This window comes from Nerophis ophidion, linkage group LG05, assembly GCF_033978795.1.
Source record: "Nerophis ophidion isolate RoL-2023_Sa linkage group LG05, RoL_Noph_v1.0, whole genome shotgun sequence".
NCBI lineage: Eukaryota > Metazoa > Chordata > Actinopteri > Syngnathiformes > Syngnathidae > Nerophis > Nerophis ophidion.
Genome location: NC_084615.1, coordinates 61675822 through 61694294, shown reverse-complemented (window position 1 = coordinate 61694294; position 18473 = coordinate 61675822). Strand labels below are relative to the sequence as shown.

Below are 18473 nucleotides of genomic sequence, written 5' to 3'. Positions count from 1 at the left end.
TAATAAAGTACAATCATATTCCGTTCATTCATTGCGGCTTTTTACGACAGCGGTTTACGACACTGCACAGAGTTCATCGTTGTCCTGTTGAAGATGGCGTCGTCGTTTTGGAAAGGCGTCGTCGGCATTGGACTTTTTGCCTTAGCACATGCGGCATTCTCGGCGGCACAGCGTGAGTTTTGCCGGGTGAAGCGCTTGTCTGGGCGTCAGCACTTTAGTCTGTCGGGAGAGGGGCTGACGGGGAGATGAATTAAAGCAGTCTCGCTAGGCCTTGTGGGGCGACAGCGAGCTAGCAAGATGCTAACCCAGCTCAGCTGGATGAAGGGTTGTGTTTTGATTGAAACTTTTATTATTAGATCGCACACTACAGTACAAATTCCCTACAGTTGACCACTAAATGGTAACACCCGAATACGTTTTTCAACTGGTTTAAGTCGGGCTCCACGTTAATCAATTCATGGTAAAATGCTAGGTGGACATCCCTAACTGCAATTTTCTCCTACATGCAACATTCATTTCATCTTCTTCTCCCGTCAGATCGGTCATACATGAGACTCACAGAGAAGGAAAACGAAACCCTGCCAATTGACGTGAGTTGTATTCATTTATCCCATGTTTAGGATGACTCAAGTCCAATGGATGTGGGAGTGTGTGACAAAAGTCTTTGAATCCTTAAAGGCCTACTGAAATGAGATTTTCTCATTTAAACGGGGATAGCAGGTCTATTCTATGTGTCATACTTGATAATTTCACGATGTTGCCATATTTTTGCTGAAAAGATTTAGTAGAGAACATCGACGATAAAGTTCGCAACTTTTGGTCGCTAATAAAAAAGCCTTGCCTTTACCGGAAGTAGCAGACGATGTGCGCGTGACGTCACGGGTTATAGGGTTCCTCACATTGTTTATAATGTGAGCCTTCAGCAGCTATTCGGACTGAGAAAGCGACAATTTCCCCATTAATTTGAGCGAGGATGAAAGGTTTGTGGAATAGGAAAGTTAGAGTGAAGCACACAAAAAAATTAAGGAAAAAGCGACGGCTGCAGGCGGCGGCAGTGGGACCGTTTCAGATGTAATTAGACACATTTACTAGGATAATTCTGGAAGATCTCTTATCTGCTCGTTGTTTTAATGAGATTGTAAAGTCATTACCTGAAAGTCGGATGGCTGCGGTGAACGCCAGTGTCTCTCAGAGAAGCCGATGGAGGAGCCAAGATCACTGCTGCCTTTTTGAGCTGCAGGAGGAAGTCCCGTTATCCACTGACTTAATATCACAATTTTCCCATCCCGAAAATTGTTGGTTGACGGAGAGAAACATGTTTGCTTGACCGCTCTGTGTTAAAGCTTCACAAGAAACAAAGAAACACAGGCTGTGTTTTGGTGCTAAAGGCAGCTGCAATCCACCGCTTTACATCAACAGCATTCTTCTCTGTAGTCTCCATTATTAATTGAACAAATTGCAAAAGATTCAGCAACACAGATGTCCAAATTACTGTGTAATTATGCGATGAAAAGAGACGACTTTTAGCCGTGTGTGGTGCTAGGCTAATATGTCCCCTCCAACCCGAGACGTCACGCGCATGCGTCATACACGTCATCATTCCGTGACGTTTTCAACAAGAAACTCCGCGGGCAATTTCAAATTGTAATTTAGTAAACTAAACCGACCGTATTGGCATGTGTTGCAATGTTAATATTTCATCATTGATATATAAACTATCAGACTGCGTGGTCGGTAGTAGTGGGTTTCAGTAGGCCTTTAATGCACCCATAGAGCTGTGATGTTGTGTTGCAGATTGTGCTGCAAACCTTATTGTCTTTCGTCATGACCTGCTATGGTATTGTCCACATTGCTGGAGAGTTCAAGGACATGGATGCTTCATCAGAGCTCCAGAACAAGTACGTTGCTTTTTCACCTTATCAGTTCAGCCCCTACTCTTCGGTACTTTGATGTTGACCTCCTTTTTTTTTTTAAATTATTCATATGGTAGAGCAGCTGTGAACATTTTTTTTAATTCAAGTACCCCCTAATCAGAACAAAGCATTTTTGGTTGAAAAAAAGAGATAAGGAAGTAAAATACAGCACTATGTCATCAGTTTCTGATTTAATACATTGTATAACAGAGCACAATATTGCTCATTTGTAGTGGTCTTTCCTGAACTATTTAGAAAAAAAGATATAAAAATATCTAAAAACTTGTTGAAAAATAAACAAGTGATTTCATTATAAATAAAGATTTCTACACATAGAAGTAATCATCAACATAAAGTGCCCTTTTTGGGGATTGTAATAGAGATCCATCTGGATTCATGAACTTAATTCTAAACATTTCTTCACAAAAAAATAAATCTTTAACATCAATATTCATGGCACATGTCCACAAAAAAATCTAGCTGTCAACAATGAATATTGCATTGTTGCATTTCTTTTCACAGTTTATGAACTTAAATTCATATTTTGTTGGAAGTATTATTCAATAAATATATTTATGAAGGATTTTAGAATTGTTGCTATTTTTAGAATATTTAAAAAAAATCTCACGTACCCCTTGGCATACCTTCAAGTACCCCCAGGGGTACGGGTACCTCCATTTGAGAACCACTGTGGTAGAGGACTTGTACTTCGTTTCACAAGTATGCCAGAAACGTTTGAGTAGAAAAATCAAGTAAACATGTACACATTTTTTGACTTATGCTATTACAATGAAGAAAATAAGTATTTGAACACAATGCTATTTTGCAAGTTCTCCCACTTAGAAATCATGGAGGGGTCTGAAATGGTCACAGCAGGTGCATGTCCACTGTATGAGAGAGAATCTAAAAAAAAGAAAAATCCAGAAATCACAATCTATGATTTTTTAAAAATGTATTTGTGTGATACAGCTGAAAATAAGTATTGAACACCTGTCTATCAGCTAGAATTCTGACCCTCAAATACCTATTAGTCTGCCTTTAAAAGTCCTCCTCCACTCCACTGTATTATCCTGAATCAGATGCACCTGTGTGAGGTCGTTAGCTGCATAAAGACACCTGTCCACCCCATACAATCAGTAAGACCCAAACATTCAGCATGGATAAGGGCAAGGAGCTGTCCAAAGACACCAGAGACAAAATTGTACAACTCCACAAGGATGGAAAGGGCTACGGAGAAATTGCCAAGCTGCTTGGTGAAAAAAGGTTCACTGTTAGAGCAATCATTAGAAAATGGAAGAAGCTAAACATGACGGTCAATCTCAATCGAAGTGGAGCCCCATGCAAGATATCACCTCGTGGGGTCTCAATGATGCTGAGAAAGGTGAGGAATCAGCCCAGGACTACACGGCAGGACTTGGTCAATGACCAGAAAAGAGCTGGAACCACTGTTTCCATGGTCACTGCTGGTAATACACTAAGACGTCATGGTTTGAAATCATGCATGGCACGGAAGGTTCCCCTGCTTAAAACAGCACATGTTAAGGCCCGTCTTAAGTTTGCCAATGACCATTTGGATGATCCAGAGGAGTCATGGGAGAAAGTTTTGCGGACAGATGAGACCAAAATGGACCTTTTTGGTCAGAATTCCACTATGCGTGTTTGGAGGAAGAAGAATGATGTGTACCATCCCAAGAACACCATCCCCACTGTGAAGCATGGGGGTGGTAGCATCATGCTTTGGGGGTGTTTTTCTGCTCATGGGACAGGATGACTACTGTATTAAGGAGAGGATGACTGCAGCCATGTATTGTGAGATTTTGGCCAAAAACCTCCTTTCCTCAGTCAGATAATTGAAGATGAGTCATGGCTGGATCTTCCAACATGACAATGACCCAAAGCACACAGCCAGGAAAACCAAGAAGTGGCTTCGTAAGAACCATATCAAGGTTCTGGAGTGGCCTAGCCAGTCTCCAGACTTAAATCCAATTGAAAATCTTTGGAGGGAGCTGAAAGTCTGTGTTACTCAGCGACAGCCCAGAAACCTGACTGATCAAGAGAAGATCTCTTTGGAGGAGTGGGCCAAAATCCCTTCTGCAGTTTGTGCAGACCTGGTGATGAACTACAGGAAACGTTGGACCTCTGTAATTGCAAACAAAGGCTACTCTACCAAATATTAATGTTTGTGTTCAAATACTTATTTTCAGCTTTATCACACAAATGAATTGTTAAAAAATCATACATTGTGATTTCTGGATTTTTTCTTTTTAGGTTATCTCATACAGTGGACATGAACCTACCGTGAAAATTTCAGACCCCTCCATGATTTCTAAGTGGGAGAACTTGCAAAATAGCAGGATGTTCAAATACTTATTTTCTTCACTGTATATGACCTGGGGATAGGTTGATTGGCAACACTAAATTGGCCCTAGTGTGTGAGTGTGAATGTTGTCTATCTGTGTTGACCCTGCAATGAGGTGGCGACTTGTCCAGGGTGTACACTGCCTTTGGCCCGAATACAGCTGACATAGGCTCCAGCACACCCGCTGACCCTGAAAGGGACAAGCTGTAGAAAATGAATGGATATAGATTTCTGTATGAAACCACTAACACAATCTGTATTGATCGAGTTTGTTGCCTTCATATGTTTTGGTGGGTGCTGGTGTCTTCCGTTGACGTTTGGAAACGCACAGAGGCAAAATGCAGCGAGACTGTGCACTATAAACAAGAAAAACAAAAATAAAAACGCCTTGCTGCTGCAAAACGTATCCTAAACATCATCGCATACACACACACACACACACACACACACACACACACACACAGAGGTGGGTAGAGTAGCCAGAAATTGTACTCAAGTAAGAGTACTGTTACTTTAGAGATATATTACTTAAGTAAAAGTAAGGAGTAGTTACCCAAATATTTACTTGAGTAAAAGTAAAAAGTATGTTGTGAAAAAACTACTCAAGTACTGAGTAACTGATGAGTAACCTGTTCATTTAATAATCACGGCAACAAATAATGCACAAAAACATAAAAATAGCAATTAGAAAATTCATAGCCAGGAATATCTCTGAAGCAACTAAAACAATAATATATATTAAATAATAATACATTAAAATAAAAAAATTAAGGCAAATTGAGCCACAATAACTTAACAGCACCATAGGCTCAGTAGGCATTCATCGATTTGATTGATTGATTGATTGATGGAAACTTGTATTAATAGATTGCACAGTACAGTACATATTCTGTACGATTGATCACTAAATGGTAACACTCAAATAAGTTTTTCAACGTTAATCAATTACTTAATAAATGACCAAGTCGAGGTGATCTACCTCATATATACATATACATACACACACATATCATATGTATGTATGTATATATATATACAGTGCCCTCCATAATTATTGGCACCCCTGGTTGAGATGTGTTAAAAGCCTTAAAATAAATTCAGTGTTTATTGCAGAAGAATACTGTCACACTGAAAATTGTAGGAAAATGTAGCCTTCAACTCAAATGAATTGTAAGAAAATAAAAAAATCCCTGACTAAAAAATAATTATTTTTCATTAAATCACCTGTTCCACAATTATTGGCACCCTTAACAATTCCCAGGAAATAAATATAATTGAAGCATTTCTGTCATTTCTACAGTAGTTTACAAAGTTTACCAGAGTACGTAGGAACATTTAATTAGTAATTCATCACTTCCTGTTTCCCTGGGGTATAAATATGACGTGACACCGAGGCCATTTCTCTTATCCACTCTTAAACATGGGAAAGACAAAGGAACACAGCATACAAGTGAGGCAGATGTGCGTCGACCTTCACAGGTCAGGCAGAGGCTACAAGAAGATTGCCACTCAACTGCAGCTGCCCATATCCACTGTGAGAGGAATAATTAAGAAGTTCAAAACAACTGGAACAGTGGTAAATAAGCCTGGACGAGGACCCAAGTTTATTTTGCCACCACGCACAGTGAGGAGGATGGTAAGAGAAATCAAAAGATCTCCAAAGCTCACTGTTACAGAATTACAACAAATGGTAGCATCCTGGGGTCACAAAGTCTCCAAATCAACCATCAGGCGCTGTCTACACGCCAACAAGCTGTTTGGGAGGCATGCACGGAGAAAACCTTTCCTCACTCACAATCATAAACGCAAGCGTCTGGAGTTCGCCAAACGGTATTGGGGCTTCAACTGGGACCGTGTGCTTTGGTCAGATGAGACCAAGATTGAGCTTTTTGGCAACAAACACTCTAAGTGGGTCTGGCGTACCACGAAAGATGCGCATGCTGAAAAGCACCTCATACCCACTGTGAAGTATGGGGGTGGGTCAGTGATGCTGTGGGGCTGTTTCACTTCCAAAGGCCCTGGGAACCTTGTTAGGGTGCATGGCATCATGAATGCTTTGAAATACCAGGACATTTTAAATCAAAATCTGTTGCCCTCTGCCCGAAAGCTGAAGCTGGGTCGTCACTGGGTCTTTCAGCAAGACAATGACCCTAAACATATGGCCAAATCTACACAGAAATGGTTCACCAGACACAAAATCAAGCTCCTCCCATGGCCATCTCAGTCCCCTGACCTCAACCCCATTGAGAACCTGTGGGGTGAGCTGAAAAGGAGAGTACAGAGGAGAGGACCCAGGTCTCTGGATGATTTAGAGAGATTCTGCAAAGAGGAATGGCTGAAAATCCCTCTTTCTGTCTTTGCCCATCTTGTGAAACATTATAGGAGAAGATTAGGTGCTGTTTTGTTGGCAAAAGGGGGTTGTACAAAATATTAACACCAGGGGTGCTAATAATTGTGACACACATTATTTGATGTCAAATAATTATTTCTTTATGTGGGATTTTTTCCCCACTGAATAAATGCACTTGTATTGAAGGTTGGATTTTTCTCTTTTTTTCCATTAAGGTCCCATATTATTTAGAAAAAAAATAAAATAATTGGAAGCTAAAAAACACATCTCAACCAGGGGTGCCAATAATTATGGAGGGCACTGTATATATATACATACATACAGTATATAATTTATAGTTATTTATTTTGCCGTTTTTGTTGACATGTTAAAGGTGTTTTAATGAATATACATGCATGTTTAACATATAGATTCCTATCTTTCATGAAGACAAGAATATAAGTTGGTGTATTACCTGATTCTGATGACTTGTATTGATTGGAATCAGACAGTATAGTGCTGATCATGTCCACATTTTCAAATGGAGGAGAAAAAAAGTTCCTCTTTTCTAATACCACATGAAAGTCGTTGGTTTTTGGCATCTTATTTGTCCAGATTCCATACTCGTTTTTATACACTTTACAAGAAATACATTGGCGGCGAACTCCGTAGCTTGCTAGCTTGTTTGCGCTCGCTTTCGGAGACTCTTATTTTGTTAGCGCTGGCGCGATGGAGCGGCGCTTTTATTGTGAAGACAGGAACTGTGCGATCAGTCTTCAGGCTTTTGACGGGAAGTACGGTTCAAATAAAAAGTGTATTTTTTCCTTTACACTTTTGATTGATTGATTGAAACTTTTATTAGTAGATTGCACAGTACAGTACATATTCTGCACAATTGACCACTAAATGGTAACACCCCAATAAGTATTTCAACTTTTTTAGGTCGGATTCGATGTGTGACGGTCACGTGACTGCCTGGTTTTGTTTGATTGGTCCAACGTCACAAGTGACTGCATTTGATTGGTGAAACGCAGGCATGTGTAGTTCCTACTTTGAATGCGTGTCTGACAAAATCAAAACAAACAAAGCGTGCATTAACAGATCGATAAAAAAAAAGTAGCGAGTAGCGAGCTGAATGTAGATAAATGGAGCGGAGTAAAAGTAGCGTTTCTTCTCTAGAAATATACTAAAGTAAAAGTATGTTGCATAAAAACTACTCTTAGAAGTACAATTTATCCCAAAAGTTACTCAAGTAGATGTAACGGAGTAAATGTAGCGCGTTACTACCCACCTCTGCACACACACACACACACACACAGATGGATATTATATGATGCTAAAAACAATGTTATTTTTGATAAATGAAAGTCAGTTACAGAAACAAACTGTCACCGTCATGCACCTTTTATGTATTGGAGAAAGGATTACACAATGAAAAATTATTCTGACAATGTATGAAAACAAAATAACTGAAGTATAACTAAAAAAATGTTTTTTTATCTGTGCCTTCTTTAAAAACCTGCAGAGGAAATATATTTTACGTAAAAATAACTTAATTTGGAGGGGTATATATCATCAGGTCTGGGCCGATATTCGATAAGTCAATAAACCGACCGATAAATGAAGATAAAGTCGGGTTTGTTTCCAGCGTCGATAACCTCCGTATGCATGCATTAAGCATGTACAGTAATCTATTTATTTATATCTGCACCTTAATGCTCTTTTATCCTGCACTATCAACGAGCTAATGCAACAAAATTGTGTTCTTATCTATATTTTAACGTTCAAATTTGAATGACTATAAAAGGAAGTCTAAGTCTTTTTTGCTCATGCTTCAGCAGCTGCAAACGTTGGTACTGCATGCACATGAACGGCAATAATGATAACTGCAGTAAAATTCCAGACGGTCAGTAGTACCGTATTAAATTACAATGATTGAGAAAACTTAATTGATACCTGCCCTTTGATAAACAAATGGAAGGACTAGCGTTTGCTTACTATCCTAAATACTAAAATGAAATCAAGCTACATTAACGTTTCCCATTAAGAAACGTCATACCCCATTTTAAATTTGTATAATTGCTGTCCAAACTACTAATATACATTATTCACATTGAACATAAAGGCTGTGCAGTCTTTGCACCAAGTGATCTATATAAACTCCACGGTGTCAAGTTAATGATTTACTGTCGAACAAGAAGTGAACTCACGTGACGTCAAATAAACCGGAAGTGGAAAAAACTTACATTAAAAAACAAAACATTCTAAAATGCTTACAAATTAAAATGGAAGAAGAATAACGTACAGTATTTACACACATAAATAAAAATAATATGGCTCTATTTATTTTAGTTATTACAAACAAATACAACTTGGTTAAAAGATTTTAGTGTGTGTATAAGTTATTTATAATAATAATGTTAGCCATGATCATTTTGCTCACAATAACTTTATTTAGCTATTTTCCTCATAGTTCGGTTATGTATATTTGAGATTCCTTCACCCCCTCTTTAACAGAGACATAAACTATATTAATGCCTTTTGGTTATGAGTTTTATTCAAGTGGAAAATTTTGCTGACAGAGTATTTTATTTTTATTTTCATTGTTGGCTTCCTTCCAAGACATGCACCTGGGGATAGGTTGATTGGCAACACTAAATTGGCCCTAGTGGGTGAATGTTGTCTGCCTATCTGTGTTGGCCCTGTGATGAGGTGGCGACTTGTCCAGGTGTATCCTGCCTTTCGCCTAAAGGCAGCTGAGATAGGCTCCAACAACTCCGAAAGGGACAGGGGGTAGAAAATGGATGGGTTTTTTATTTTATTTATATTGGACATTTAAAAGTTTACATTCCAATTACAATGTTAAAACCTACGAACCTATGAGTTTATTACATTTGAAAGGGTATTCTTTCAATATTATGATGTATTATCATCACATCACTGGTTAATTTGGTCTCAAAATAACGTTAAACATAATATTCTTTATTGGCAATCATTTGTGGTCAGTATATGGACCAGCAAGACGTATTATCGTCCCAGGCCTACATTTCCTAGTTTTACATTAATTATTTGAAGCTTTGGGCGTTCCTGTTGAAATTTTTGACTACAAACTTTCCGATTGACCAGCACAACTGAAAGGGTGCAAATTGAGACATAGCGATACAGTGGTCCCACACTTTTTGTTAGTCATCTATTCCAGAAGCTCAGACGAAAACCAAAACAATGTTTTCTATAATGTCAATCCAATCAATCCCTTCAAGGCATCCAACCATATCAACACAATTCCCACAGAATAAATAGAGTTTAACATGCAAAAAAACAATATCACTATAAGTGACATGAAAAGGATACATTTAACATCACTTTTACTTTTTATTGAACACTGAGGGGAAAGCCACAGGGACGGTCACCATTGCACTTTGCTACCCTTTCAATAGTGCATTTCACATTTTTTATGAAAGTGCTGGCACTTGCAACTTTTTCTGGCCCCTATTGTGACTTATTTTGCAGTCATACTTAATAAGCAACGCATGGGTTTCTTTGTTTGGGCACTGTTTCTTGCGAAATGATACGTACAGTGTTTGGTCGTACAATTGGCGAGACAATGTACAAAAACTGAGGTACCACTTTAAAGGCCTACTGAAATGAGATTTTCTTTTTTAAACGGGGATAGCAGGTCCATTCTATGTGTCATACTTGATCATTTTGCAATATTGCCATATTTTTGCTGAAAGGATTTAGTAAAGAACATCCAGGATAAAGTTCGCAACTGGAGAAAAGCCCTGCCTCTACCGGAAGTCGCAGACGATGACTTCACATGTTAATGGCTCCTCACATATTCACATTGATTTTAATGGGAGCCTCTAACAAAAAGAGCTATTCAGACCGAGAAAACGACAATTTCCCCATTAATTTGAACGAGGATGAAAGATTAGTGTTTGAGGATATTGATAGCGACGGACTCTGATGTTTTTAGAGACATTTACTATGATAATTCTGGGAAATCCCTTATCTTTCTATTGTGTTGCTAGTGTTTTAGTGAGTTCAACAGTACCTGATAGTCGGAAGTGTACGTCCACGGCTGGGTGTTGACGCGCAGTGTCTCAGGGAATTCGACGGCAGCTTTATGGACGGCACAAGCTCAGCTGATATCCAGTACGAAGCGACTTTTTAACCACAATTTTCTCACCGATACCTGCTGGTTGACATTCGGTTGGGATCCATGTCCGCTCTGATCCATAGTAAAGTTTCACCTCCGTGAATTTTAAACAAGGAATCAATGTGTGTTTGTGTGGCTAAAGGCTAAAACTTCCCAACTCCCATCTTTCTACTTTGGCGTCTCCAATATTAATTGAACAAATTACAAAAGATTCAGCAACGCAGATGTCCAAAATACTGTGTAATTATGCCGTTAAAGCAGACGACTTTTAGCTGTGTGTGTGCACAGCGCTCATACTTCCTAAAAACCTGTGACGTCTTGCGTCCACGTCATCATTACGCAACGCTTTCAAGAAAACCTCCCGGGAAATTTAAAATTGCAATTTAGTAAACTAAAAAGGCCGTATTGGCATGTGTTGCAATGTTAATATTTCATCATTGATATATAAACTATCAGACTGCGTGGTTGGTAGTAGTGGGTTTTAGTAGGCCTTTAAATGCCACTCTCCTAAGCAGAAATCATTACTATTTCCTGCTCTGTGGTTTTCCCCTGCACAATAAAAGCCAATAAAGGTTAAATCAGTGGTCTTTACCCCAATGGTGTCTCCTTCAGAAGGTTTGGAGAGTCTTTTTTTTTTAAACACCAGTGGGATTGTAGAGGTCTGAGATTGATGAGCTGAATATGCAAGTATTCCAACTTTTAAAGTGATGTTTTCCTGCAACAAAAAGTGCTGTGTGCACTCAAACATGTCACGTTTCTTTCCCCAGAACCTTCGATACGCTGAGGAATCATCCGTCTTTTTACATTTTCAACCACCGAGGACAAGTGCTGTTCCGCAGCCCCGAGGAGGAGGCGTCCTCTCTACGCCAGCCGCAAGCGATTCCCAGCTCGTTTCGGCTCCGCAAGCTGGAGCACTTGCACTAAGACTGGCCTTTTCCCTGCCTGTGAGATGACTAACGTCACTTATTAGTTTTTTTTCATGTTAGACAAGGGGTTCGGGGGGTAGAGTCCCAACTCGACACCCCCTATTTTTTTTTATTTTTATCATGTATTTGTACATACACGATGTATCATGCTGTACAAACACGCACTTCACATGAGTAGTGACCATCATGTCCGCCTCCACCTGTGTGCCAACCCTTGCGTATTTCCAGCAGGTGTTTGTTTGGAAATGCTGTAGAGTCTTAAAATACAGAGACCCCTTCTAGCCATTGTTGTCCCTATTGACACCACTTGGGATGTATCTCTCCTTTGCACTGAATATGCTCTGTATGAAGGCTATCATTGCATCTCATCAGACCGTAGAAGATATTGCGCAGCCATTAGCTTGTTGGTCGTAGCTCTTGTTTGCAATAAAAGGTTTGATATTTGCCACAGGTTACATCACTAAGTCTAAATCTACTGACCTGAAAGTGAAATAATGATACAGTAGTTTTGTTTTCATTGCCGTTTTCTTCATGTATAATTTAATAAAAGCAACCCGATTTTACTCTGAACACAATGTTATGTGCGTATCAGTTCGAAATGTAGTGACGTCATGTAAATGAACTAGGCTGTCGCTAATGTGGCCACTAGGTGTCAGCAGAGCAACTGTAACACGGTCTGACCTTTAAACGAGTTTTAAGTTACGACTCATTTGCAGTTGGTATTGAGATACACTCCAATATTAAACACGAACAATAAAACAGGAGAAGTCCTCACAGACTTAATGTCTTTTTAATTCATGTTCTAAACCTGTGTATAGGTTTTTAATTAGGGGTGAACACTGCAGTCAGTCTCGGCAACTGACTGCAGTGTTTGGAAAATAATGGTCATATATTGTCATTTGCAGAGGATAGTGAATGTATAATGTTATACAAGCTATACATTGACTACTCTAAAGCAGTGTTTTTCAACCTTTTTTGAAAGAATGCGGAGGCGCACCACCGGCAGAAATCACTAGAAAACGAAATTCAGTTGACAGTAAAAAGTCGCAATATTTGGATATGACTTTTAATCATAACCAAGCATGCATGACTATAGCTCTTGTCTCAAAGTAGGTGTACTGTCACCACCTGTCATACCACCATCCATCCATCCATTTTCTACCGCTTATTCCCTTTCGGGGTCGCGGGGGGCGCTGGCGCCTATCTCAGCTACAATCGGGCGGAAGGCAGGGTACACCCTGGACAAGTCGCCACCTCATCGCAGGGCTAACACATATAGACAGACAACATTCACACTCACATTCACACACTAGGGCCAATTTAGTGTTGTCAATCAACCTATCCCCAGGTGCATGTCTTTGGAAGTGGGAGGAAGCCGGAGTACCCGGAGGGAACCCACGCATTCACGGGGAGAACATGCAAACTCCACACAGAAAGATCCCGAGCCTGGATTTGAACCCAGGACTGCAGGACCTTCGTATTGTGAGGCAGACGCACTAACCCCTCTGCCACCGTGAAGCCCCTGTCACACCACACCGTGATTTATTTTGACTTTTTTTTGCTGTTTTCCTGTATGTAGTGTTTTAGTTCATGTCTTGTACTCCTATTTTGGTGGCTTTTTCTCTTTTTTTTTTTGTATTTTCCTGTAGCAGTTTCATGTCTTCCTTTGAGTGATATTTCCCACGTATACTTTGTTTTAGCAATCAAGAATATTTCAATAGTTTTTAATCCTTCTTTGTGGGGACATTTGTTGATTGTCATGTCACGTTCGGATGTACTTTGTGAACGCCGTCTCTGCTCTGCAGTAAGTCTTTGCTGTCGTCCAGCATTCGGTTTTTGTTCACTTTGTAGCCAGTTCAGATTTAGTTCTGTTCTGCATAGCTTCAATGCCTTTTATTAGGGGCACTCACCTTTTGTTTATTTTTGCTTTAAGCATTAGACACCTTTTTACCTGCACTCTGCCTCCCGCTGTTTCCGACATCTACAAAACAATTAGCTAATTGCTGCCACCTACTGATATGGAAGAGTATTACACGGTTACTCTGCCGATCTTTAGACAGCACCGACACTGAGCACATCATTTGCAAACTTCCATTACCCAAATAGGTCAAATTTGATAATCTCCCACGTCACACCAGACTATCTCACAGCACACTAGTGTGCTGCGGCACAGTGGTTGAAAAATACTTCTCTAAAGGACAACCAACTTTTTCTTCATTATGTGCCTCAGTAAGTTAAGTCGTTCTATCAAATCAGTCCCTTATTGTCACTTTCTTAAAGTATTGTGAGGATAAGGAATGCCAAATATATTTTTCATTGTAAAGTCTAATTCTAGGAAGCAGGAACATGCAACAAATGAGAATTTCCGATGTTTAAGGTAGTTTAAATTAATTAGTGTAAACAACATTGATGGCGTACTTTGACTTAAACATTTTGGCTTTCGGCTCAAATGACTCCATACATAAAAGGGTGAAACGATAGTACAAAGTACAATCCTCCGTCTGCTAAGGGAAATTCTACCCTCTAGTGGAGAAGGTCATACATTACAATAATATCCAGCCTCTGATCAAATGTGAGAATTGGGAAGTGGAAACAAAATTAGGTACTATAACAAAATCATCAATTATAATACATATTATATACACACATAATGAAAACAGTTAATATACCGTTTGACAGGTTTATTTGTTTTTGTAAAAAAAAAAAAATTCAATAAAATTCTAAGTTTACAAAATTGGCTTTCAAAATATTTGTCTGCCTCTGACATGAACACATTTGAGAAAAATAATCAGTTTTTCCTATGAACATGAAAACAGTAGTGTACACTGGTCATAGAAAGAAAAGACATCCCCTCCAAAGAAAGTAACTGTCATTAAATGGAGATATTGTGATGTCTGTGTGTGTGTGTGTGTGTGTGCGTGTGTGCGTGCACGCCTTGGCATACTTCTAGGGACTTTTTATCCGTATCTTTTATGAGTGAATTGTTCAGCCGGGAGACAGCTTAGAGTTTCGGTCCAGTTCCTGGAAATGAGCTCATCATCTCCCCAAAGAATCCAAATGTGTTCACGATGGACACTGTCAGCTGCACAAGTAAGAATGTATTCTATTGCTGTAAAGAAGTGTGACCTCTCTGTGTGTTTAATAATACAAATTCATTGGAATAATAAGGACCACCATTGCATGTTGTTTGTTGGCAACTTGGAGGTACACGTGTGACATACATTTGATGGTCTCCGTCCATCCATTTTCCTACCACTCGTCCATTTGGGGTCACGGGGAGGTCGCTGGAGCCTATCTCAGCTGCATTTGGGCGGTAGGCGGGGTACACCCTGGACAATCATTTCAATCATATTGAAGTTTGTTTTTTAAATGATATGTGTGACAGTCATGTCAGGATAGTTGGCACCTTTGAATTGACATTATTATTATTAGTAGTAAACTATCTGCATAACACTCTTGGAACATTTCCTGGGAAAATAGTGGTGTGGAAAAAATACTTGACTCCTTTACTGCATGTGCTTCTCTGTCAACAAAGAGAAAATACAGAAAACCAGTTAACAGGTGTGAATGTCAAAATGTGCAGTAGGAAGGGGATTCACATGGCCCCATTCGCCACCTGACACATGAAATGTGACCAATTGGGGGTGGTTGCATTATCCACTTTGGCAGTCGGTTGGCAGTAAAGTGTTAAATATCCTAAAAAGCGTTTTGTGGCAATTCAAACTTTGACCACAGCGTCCATTGCTATGTAGAGTGGTGCTTTCCATCATTTTTAGCAGACTGCATTGAAAAATGGTTAATTCTACCTTTACGAATCCCTTCCCTACGTAAGAAATATGCTACCTCGAGGTACAGTACATTGTTTTCCTATGCCCTACTTTTCGAATAAATTTCTTGCCAAAATTTTTGTGCCGGTTTTCCTAATATTGTCTGGTTTATCGTACACTGTGCACAACACAGAAGGATTTAAATCAGAGCCAACCAAGGGATTTAAATCAGAGTCAACAGTATGAAATAATTGAACTATCACACATCATTTTACGTGGCTAACAAAAACCTCCAAATGTGTGCCCGTGAGGCATTTCGTCATTAAAAAAAAAAATTAAATGTGTTTCCAAATTGCACGGTATGTAATTGCAGTTCTTAATTTAAAACTATGGTATAAAAACAGCCATTCCAAACATTTTTTGGGGTCATTGAAACCCTTTTTGAAATTAATTCTACAATATCTGAACTTGAATTTCCACCTGTCACCGTGACTTCTGACTGCAAAGCCATTTTCAATCAGTTTTTTGGCATACAATATGATATTCAAACGAAAGCAGCAACTGTGTAACAACATCATGTACAATTACATGGTGCCATGTTAACTGCAATGTGGTCCACCATGAAAATGATTTATTTTTCACAGTTTTTTTTAAGTACGACTAGTATTATTCAGGATAAAATGTGTCATATTTGTTGGATTTACATAATTTCTTATGGGAAATATGCATTTGGGTTATGTACCATTTGTATTTTGTCAGACATTTTGGAAACAAATTACCAAGAAAAAGTGAGGTACTACTTTACTTCTTTTATAATTTAAATAATGGTGGATGCGCCAATACATTTTTCTATATACTTTTACATGTATAGGCACTCAAATGATTTAAACCATCCAATGAAAGACAGTTTTACTGCCTCAAAAAGCTGACAAGAGCTAAAATCTGCAATGTGACGATGAAGGCCAAAACATAGCCTCACTCTCATTGATTAAATATTCAGTGCTGATTCAGTTTTGTGATAAATCAGGCTGCCTGGGGCGATATTTTCCACGGTGTAGACTTTTTTAAAAAAAATCAAAAACAAGTTTGACCCAAATCTCACTAAAACTTTCATGAGCCATCCCATAAAGTTTGTGCGAACCTTAAACTGACGTTCACAACAGCAGCAGCACAACTTTTCTTACACTTCAAACTGACTTCATGAGCATTTTTTGGCAATGTCTGATATGAAGTGATCCAACCATCCTGACTGTGACTGTAGCAACACGATATACTATATTGCTTCCACAAAGTAGGATGACTTCTTGTGAAAAGAGTGGTGGCAGTGGGCAGTGAGGTCAGCCATGTTGTTGGAGCTTTTAGCAACCCTTCCAGACCAGCTGCCGTTTAGAAGGATGTTTTATGGCTTATTGACAAAGTGTTGTGGATGTCATGTGAAGAGGATTATGTATAAAGTCCATCTACTCATCCACACTGGCTGTTTTTGCAGATAAGCCCTCCCTTGGCCTTCGACAGGAAGTGATGTAACAGACCGCTCGAGTACAAGTGCCTTTGTCTTTCCTTGTTTTTCAGGCTTCTCATTCTTGGCACACGGCTCAAGTGAAGTCCTTGTTAGCGCAGCGGCCCAACTAACTACCGGGGTCGTCAGGAAGTTGTGACGGTGCACCGTGCTTCTCGTCCAGCTCCAGGAGGGTCAGCTCTAATTGCTGAATCAACACACGCTTCTTGAACCTGGAAGAGATCATGGATGCAACTCAGGATCCTCGGTGGTGCATGATTGGACATTTCTCTTGAGGGAACGATTTCTGACGATTCTGGATCAACAATTGCATTTAAAGTAGTGGTAACAGATCCATCAGTTCGAGCTCCAATAACATTTGCATTGTTAGCTCGTGACCAAGGAAGCCAACAAATTAATACTTTATTTGGTGGTAGACCAAATAATCACTTAGTAAAAATTACATGTTACAGTATGTATGTAATAGTGGTCAAAAATATTAAATATACCTTTTAAATAAAACTTGTTTTAATGAATATTTAGGCCTACTACGCTATTACTACTCAGTGGCCTAGTGGTTAGAGCAGGGGTGCCCATTACGTCGATCGCGAGCTACCAGTCGACCGCAGGGGGGGGGGGTGTCAGTCGATCTCCAGCCAGGCTTTTAAAAAAAATAGACCTAAAAATTAGTGATCATCAATCTTCACCAAGACGTCACTTAAATGACATTCACGGTACCGGAGGGTCTTGTGAGATGACGCTGGCTGCTGCAAGATCATTATTATGAAAATATGACAGAGAGGAAGGCGAGAAACACTTTTTATTTCAACAGACTCTCGCGCCGTACCTTCCGTCAAAACTCTAAAGGCCGACTGCACATTTCCTATCTTCACAATAAAAGCCCTGCTTCATGCTGCCTGCGCTAACTAAATACAGAGTCTCGGAAAACTGGCGTGCACAAGCGATCCCTCAGAAAGCTGGCGTGCACATCACTTGTGCACGCCAGCTTTCCGAGACTCTTATTTTGTTAGCGCAGGCAGCATGAAGCAGGGCTTTTATTGTGAAGATAGGAAATGTGCAGTCGGCCTTTAGAGTTTTGACGGAAGGGACGGCGCGAAAGTCTGTTGAAATAAAAAGTGTTTCTCGCCTTCCTCTCTGTCATTTTTTCATAATAATGAACTGGCAGCAGCCAGCGTCATCTCACAAGACCCTCGGGTGCCGTGAATGTCAATCAAGCAAGCTACGGAATTTGCCGCCAATGTTTTTCTTGTAAAGTGTATGGAAGCTGGATGAATTAGATGCCAAAAACCAACCACTTTCATGTGGTATTGTGCAGAAAGGACAACTTTTTTTCTCCTCCATTTGAAAATGTGGGCGTTATCATCATTACTTTCTGATTCCAATCAATGCAAGTCATCAGAATCAGGTAATACACCAAATTATATTCTTGTCTTTGTGAAAGAAAGACATCTATATGTGTTACACATGCTTGTATTATCATTAAACACATTTAACTTGTTTA

General features: G+C 39.5%; 2 protein-coding genes across 4 annotated transcripts in view; one reads left to right on the top strand and one right to left on the bottom strand.

Annotated features, from left to right (window-relative positions):
* Nucleotides 1-17: 17 nt before the first annotated feature.
* Nucleotides 18-12464, top strand: mmgt1 (membrane magnesium transporter 1). The gene is made up of 4 exons (XM_061901702.1): nucleotides 18-172; nucleotides 538-590; nucleotides 1795-1898; nucleotides 11528-12464. The coding sequence occupies exons 1-4, from the start codon at nucleotides 94-96 to the stop codon at nucleotides 11682-11684; spliced, it is 393 nt and encodes a 130-aa protein (XP_061757686.1). The 5' UTR covers nucleotides 18-93; the 3' UTR covers nucleotides 11685-12464.
* A 1888-nt stretch (nucleotides 12465-14352) lies between these two features.
* ints6l (integrator complex subunit 6 like) overlaps nucleotides 14353-18473 on the bottom strand; it is a 48558-nt gene continuing 44437 nt past the window's right edge. For all 3 annotated transcript variants that reach the window (XM_061901690.1, XM_061901687.1, XM_061901685.1), the window contains one exon: nucleotides 14353-17184. In XM_061901690.1, coding sequence (XP_061757674.1) covers nucleotides 17082-17184 — 103 coding nt within the window. In that variant the 3' untranslated portion in view covers nucleotides 14353-17081. The remainder of the gene's footprint in view (nucleotides 17185-18473) is intronic.

Coding starts and splice junctions, on each gene's coding strand:
- mmgt1 (XM_061901702.1), top strand. CDS start 94: ATGGCGTCGTCGTTTTGGAAAGGCGTCGTCGGCATTGGACTTTTTGCC. Junction 173..537: donor GGCATTCTCGGCGGCACAGC/GTGAGTTTTGCC, acceptor TTCTCCCGTCAG/ATCGGTCATACATGAGACTC. Junction 591..1,794: donor ACGAAACCCTGCCAATTGAC/GTGAGTTGTATT, acceptor GTTGTGTTGCAG/ATTGTGCTGCAAACCTTATT.